The sequence below is a fragment of the Lethenteron reissneri genome, chromosome 44 (genome assembly GCF_015708825.2).
Source record: "Lethenteron reissneri isolate LAM-NWPU_2019-01 chromosome 44, ASM1570882v1, whole genome shotgun sequence".
NCBI classification, from domain to species: domain Eukaryota; kingdom Metazoa; phylum Chordata; class Hyperoartia; order Petromyzontiformes; family Petromyzontidae; genus Lethenteron; species Lethenteron reissneri.
The window spans coordinates 13,322,475-13,328,989 of record NC_083822.1 but is presented as its reverse complement, the minus strand read 5'-3'; the positions used below and the strand labels follow the sequence as shown (position 1 = coordinate 13,328,989).

General features: G+C 51.2%; 1 protein-coding gene across 1 annotated transcript; it reads left to right on the top strand.

The window, feature by feature from the left end:
- The first annotated feature begins 188 nt into the window (after positions 1-188).
- On the top strand, positions 189-6,452 carry LRRC59 (leucine rich repeat containing 59). The gene is made up of 7 exons (XM_061569754.1): positions 189-439; positions 1,200-1,259; positions 1,783-1,941; positions 2,517-2,621; positions 4,299-4,371; positions 5,054-5,230; positions 5,414-6,452. Exons 1-7 carry the CDS (start codon positions 281-283, stop codon positions 5,668-5,670), a joined length of 990 nt encoding a protein of 329 aa, XP_061425738.1. The 5' UTR covers positions 189-280; the 3' UTR covers positions 5,671-6,452.
- The last annotated feature ends 63 nt before the right edge of the window (positions 6,453-6,515 follow it).

The window sequence follows — 6,515 nt, the reverse complement described above, 5'->3', positions numbered from 1 at the left end:
GTCTCCTTCCGCCTGCGTGCGTGTCGACCCTTGACCCCGCGCGTCTCCTTCCGCCTGCGTGCGTGTCGACCCTTGACCCCGCGCGTCTCCTTCCGCCTGTGTGCGTGTCGACCCTTGACCCCGCGCGTCTCCTTCCGCCTGTGTGCGTGTCGACCCTTGACCCCGCGCGTCTCCTTCCGCCTGTGTGCGTGTCGACCCTTGACCCCGCGCGTCTCCTTCCGCCTGTGTGCGTGTCGCGCGCTCACAGAGCGAGCGGCGGTGACCGCGCAGAGACACCGCGATGTCGTCTACTGCTGCCGCTACTGCTGCAGCTGCCGCTGCTGCCGCTGCCCCCCCCGGGGGGTCGCGGCGCGAGCGGCTGACGCTGCGCGACAAGCTGGAGGGGCGCGAGCTCGACCTGAGCCTCTGCGGCCTCGCCGAGGCGCCCGTGCGCGAGCTGGTGAGGGGGGGTGAGGGGGGTGTGGGGGGGTGTGGGGGGTGAGGGGGGGTGTGGGGGTGAGGGGGGGTGTGGGGGGGTGTGGGGGGTGAGGGGGGGTGTGGGGGTGAGGGGGGGGGTGTGGGGGTGAGGGGGGGTGTGGGGGGTGAGGGGGGGTCGGTGTGGGGGGTGAGGGGGGGTCGGTGTGGGGGGTGAGGGGGGGTCGGTGTGGGGGGTCTGTGTGGGGGGTGAGGGGGGTGAGTGAGGGGGGGTCTGGGCGAGGGGGTCACGTTTGTGGTGGGGGTCTGGGCGAGGGGGTCACGTTTGTGGTGGGGGTCTGGGCGAGGGGGTCACGTTTGTGGTGGGGGTCTGGGCGAGGGGGTCACGTTTGTGGTGGGGGTCTGGGCGAGGGGGTCACGTCGTGTGAGGTTGAGACGTAGGCTGGCCGAGAAATGGGTTTGGTCTGTGGTGGGAGAATTGGCGCTGCCACTCGACAATGCGGAGCTGGGTGGACGCGCCGATGTCCGCGCCGTTCTCCACTGTGCACATCCGCCGAGCCGAGCCGAGCCAGGTCCGTGCCGAGCCAAGCGCGGCACCAATCCCCCATCGACTCGGGTTGCGTTTTTCCACTGCACGAGCCGAGCCGTGCCCCTGACGTCACACGCCGCCTAAACGCGATTTGTTGGTTAACTTTACATTGAGTTAGTGGACGTTTGTTTGTTTTGTAACATTGTTTGCTGTGTGTGTGCACGCTATTAATCTTAAGGTTACCTTTTTATCGCAGGCAGAGTTGCCGAAAGCTACGGTCCTGGACCTGTCTTGCAATCTACTGACATCATTGCAGGTGAACCATCTCTACATCTTGTTGACAATCTCTGGTACTAATTGACAAGCGCCGGATCGGATTGCTAAGCTATTGGTGTAAATGACATGCTATTCATTTATGATCTGGTGGCAACGCAACAGGGAGTAACCACTGATAGACACCGTAAAAGGGTGACCTTTAACCCTCACTCGCATCACCCAGAGGCCGTCTTTGGAAGAGTAAATTATCTCTTGACCTCACAATGAATGCGTCTGCACCTTCGATTAGCTACATACGGTGCAAAATAAGTTCAACGTATATGCAAAATAAATACGAGGCATATTGTCTGTAAATAATGTTACTACTTAAATTCTCCACAACGCTAATATTATTAACGCAAAGAGGCATATTGTTTGTAAATAATGTTACTATGTTACTACTGATATTCTCCACAATAACGCTAACGATTTAACGTTACATTCGAACAGCTAAAGCGTATGGGAGTGCGTGTAAATGTTTATGCTCGTTGCGCTGCGTGGTGGTGTTTATTGTCGTCTTGCAGCCAGAGTTCAGCAAGCTGACGCATCTGGTCAAGCTGGACCTGAGCAAGAACCAGCTGAGGGAGCTTCCCGCCGAGTTTGGGGAGCTGGTGTGGCTGCACCACCTCGACCTCTTTCAGAACAAGCTGCAGTCGCTGCCCACCAGCTTCGCTCGGCTCAAGGTGACAAGCCGCCCGCATGGGGGGAGACGTCGTCCTCATCGGCCCTCGTCAGTTCACTGCAGATACCCTGATCATGCACAAGTGGAAAATTAAAAACTCTCCAGGAGTAGTGTGCGACCGTGGTCATCCAGAACAGACCGTAACAACGCGTAACGATGCAAAGCCCCGTTCCACAAAGATGAAGGAGACATTGAGGCGATGACACACGACGCTGCTGCTCTTGACACAATTGAATGTGAAATGGCATGGTGGCAAGATGTTAACTACCTCGCCTGGGATGAAGGAGGTTGTGGGTTCGATGCCGACCCTGTCGCCTGCTGTATATTTCGAGTTGGCTTGGCTTATTTGTTCTCCCCACATTTAGAATCAACATCACACGTTGAGAGTGTTTGGCTGCTGCTATAAATTTCCATGTGATATGCCACTTTGTCGAGCTAAGTCGCTTAACCTGATAAAATAAAACTAGTTAAGATAGTTAAGTTACTTGTCCATGAGGCAAAAACAACCCTGTGAATCTCGTGTTACATCCTGATGCTTTAATGTAAGTGACCAACTTGTGTTGCACTGTCTTGCAGAGTCTGAAATGGTTGGATCTGAAGGACAATCCCCTCGAGCCAGCTCTTGCCAAGGTGACCACGGACTGCCTCGATGAGAAGCAGTGCAAGCTGTGTGCAGTCCAGGTGAGGCCTCGCCGCACGTAGAGTGTTGAGCTTCAATTCGAGTGGCAAAGTGGTGCGGTGGTAATGTTGAACTTCTTCTGCACCATACGTAGAGCCCCTTCACTGAAGGCACTTGATTTACGTAGCTTACAAAACGGTGACATGGAATGAAGTAGTTGACAGGAGCGTTCTGCAAGGAATGAGTGATGGAGGGGTACTTAGGGATCACGAAAGGGCTATTGGCATACCTGTCAACCCATACGTTTTACCCGTATTCTTATACAGAGAAACTGAGTTTTCAATACAGGAAACAAATGTGTTTATTTGTTTATGTTTCTCCCTTGTCATGGGATTTTGTAGGATGAACGTTGAGATTTGCAAGGGCACGCGGTGACCAATAAGGTCTGATTTAGTCTGTAATAAGATAGGCACTGATAAGGGATTGGCAGGTATGCATTGGGGAGGGACGGGAAGGAGTGAAGCGGCAAAGGGAGGGGAGAGGGAGAGAATGGGAAAGTAAAAAAAACAGCTTGTGTCTCACTGCAAAAAGAAGTTCCTGGGTTCCATGTCCGACGAGCTCATTCTTTGTTGAGTGTGTATGTTCTCCTGTTCTGAATTAATTTCTTCTGTGTTGTCAGGTTTCTTCCCATAGCGAACAAAACATAGAATGTAACTGGTATTGGCCAAACCTCCCAATGTCTAAAAAATACCTGCAAGTTAATCATTGCAAAAACTTGGCCGGGCCCTCTTGAAGATCATTCTTGAGACTGGCTTTTTTTGGGTAAACAAGTTTAGTATCGTTAATATAAATCCATGCTTGATGCTGTTAAAACAGATTTGCTGTGTTAATCTACATTTTGGACACCCTTGTAAATGTCCCATCTCAAGTGATTATCCAGGTGAAATATTTATTAAAAACACTTTTAAACTGCAAATGCCATCATTATAATGGTTGATGACATCAGTAAAGATCACCTGTGCGTTTAAACAGTGAAATTCACTTGCAACACAGTGGTTGTGTAGCTTCACAACAAATCATCCAATTGACCTCTAAAGTAATATTGCTAACCGGAATAATCACCCATTACACAAAGCACGCTGTTGTTTTCTTGTCTTATATTTTAAAAAGCGCCTTTATCCAAGGCACTTTACAAAGGTTATGAGTGGTAAAATGAGGGTAGCCAAGGGTGCTAATGGTGTATAGGGATGGGGTATGGGGAGGGAGGTTTAGTGGGTACGGGAATTACGAGACTACCTCGGGATGGAGGGAAGGACGCGCCAGGGAGAAGAGGTGGGTCTTGAGGGAGGAGCGGAAACTCGACAGGGAGGGGGCTTTATTTCGTCATTGGTGAGTGGACACATTGCGTGTATGGGTCATGACCACTGGACAAGACTCGTGACAGAATAGCAGCCAAATTGGAGAATGTGCCAGCGTAGAGCTGTGAGTGATGAGTTTCGTTCATGTGCAAGAGCAAGATATGTATGCGTGTATGATGAACTTCTTTCGCGCCCTATGTAACCATCCGTGCTATTCGGTGCCTAATTGGAGGGTGGATTGCAGAGATGGTGATGGCATGGGGATGCCTTCATCCATATAAAAAAAAAACCTGTTACCCAGCAGTGGATAGACAATGATCGGTAAAATAATGATTCACCACATTTCAGTGTTCCGTTTGGCAATGTTCTATCCCCTGCCAGGTGGTGGAGTATATGAAGCAGGTGCAGGTGGAAGAGGAGAAGGCCCAGCAGCAACGTCTGGAGAAAGAGCGATGTAAGAGTGTGGCTCGTGAATTGGACAGAGAATCGTACTTAACCATTTCCGATGACATACACTTACAGTTTTACTTGCAATTCCGTATATAATCACAAGTCATAGGCCACGCGGGAGGGTGTGTGGCAGTTTGGCACCAGCTATCGTACAGAGTGACAGTTCTCTGCGGTGATTACAGGACATTCTTTTAAAAAAGCAGCGCCACGCCTCTGTAAATAAAATTTACGCTAAAATGCGTCCCTTTCGTAAATCGAAGGATACCTGTAAATTTATATCGCATTATTACCCACAGTGCACTGGGGGGGAGGTGCCGAAGCCCTGTAGTACCAGCAGGTTGAGTTCACGCTTTTGGGCGCCATGTTGGTGAGATCTTAACTCCCTCGCCTGGTATGCAGGTCGTGGAATCGATCCCGACCCTGACGCATGCTCCATATTTGGAGTTTGCATGTTCTTCCTGTGCTTGTGTATATTTTTCTCGGGGTTCTCCGGTTTTTCTCTCCACATTTAGAATCAACATATTTCGGGTTTTTGGTTGCTATAGATTTCCACGTGATGATAAGCCACTTCATTTAGCGATCATTCGTGGCCAGGTCGCTTCTGAAAAAGAGCTGCATAGCTCAGTGGGCCTTAGCTGGTCGAAATAAAAGTTTTTATTTATAGTTTACGGTGTCCACGCGTGCAGCTAAGCAGGCGCGCAAGGAGGCCGAGCTTCTGCGACAGGAGGAGGCCAAGAGGGAGCTGCGCAAGCAGCAGAAGGCGATGGAGAAGGAGAAGAGGCGGCGCGAGTACGAGGCGGCGCAGGCTCGGCTCCGGCAGCGGAACGAGACCCCGGCTCCCAAACCCAGCGCGTCACCGCATGGTGAGGCTCTCGGGCGCGGCCCACACGGTCGCAGTGTCCGCGAGGGCGGAACCACTGTCCAGGTGCATGGGGGGTGTATTTGAAAGTATCTCGCTGCCAGGGCCAGTTTTAAGAGTTGAAAGTTGCCGATGCCCCGGGAGTGTTCACCGCTGTGTTCACCAGGATGCGCATGTGTGCCGGTAGACGCTGTGGTTGGCGAGCGGCGGCGGCGGCGCGCCAGTGCTGGTCGCTGGTCGTGCCGCAGGGTCCCGGCGCTGCTCTTCCTGCTTCTCGCGCTTGGAGGTCTGATGGCGGGCCTCGTTCTCTACTGTCAGGGCCAAGGCCCAGCGTCGCCAGGTCCCTGCGATCACGTCAACAGGGTCTACGCGGGAATACTCAACGCGCTGCGGCAAAACTTAATCTTCCAATATTTTCTGGAAATGTGTCACGTGCATGCGTAACGATTTATACCTTGCGGAAAATAAATATTCCCGTGGAATTGGAACGTGTTGAAGGTTTTCCAACATGAGTAGAATGACGCGTTTAAATTGATGTCTGCAATATGCTGCATTGTTGATATTAAATGAATTAGTTTCATCATGCAATTCATATGCTAGAGTAATACTTTTGTTATATTTATCTTGAGAGTATAAAATAAAAGGGCAGCCACAATGTTTTTACTCTACGTGGTAGGTCTAACAAGCTAAGTCGTAATTTTTTGCAAGCTAATGCATGCAAATGTACCTTCCACACGCATGCCATGCACAGACTCGCACCCCATGAAGCTCAATGCTGCCAGAATTGTCACTGCCCTGCCACTGGGGGTTTCTCTCTTGGCTCCGCACGTAGACGTGGTGACAGGCCACAGCATTGTGGCAGAATGTGCAGACGTGGTTGGTTTGGGCAGTCCAACGATATTACTCAACCCAGCGGTTTCAACAACTGCCATTCGCCACCAAGTCGCGGTGACATCACCATGGTGCTTGTGCCAGGCTATGTGCACTTTGAGGCCACGTGAAGTGTTGAAGGTTCGCTGGCAGGTTACGGGACAGATCCAGGTGCCATCGGTTGACTGAGACGACTGGCCTGATGCACCATCTGTGACCCCACCACATTTCGAATCAACATCACACGTTTCAGAGTACTTGGCCGCTATACATTTCCACAAGCTAATTTGTAGAGCTATCATTTGTGGCCAGGTTGATTCTTAAAAAAGATAATAGCTGTGGGTCTCTGCCTAGTAAAATTGGAAAGTGTGAGTAGGTTTAAGAAACTTGCTGGTTATTTCAATTGCCTCGCCAGGTCA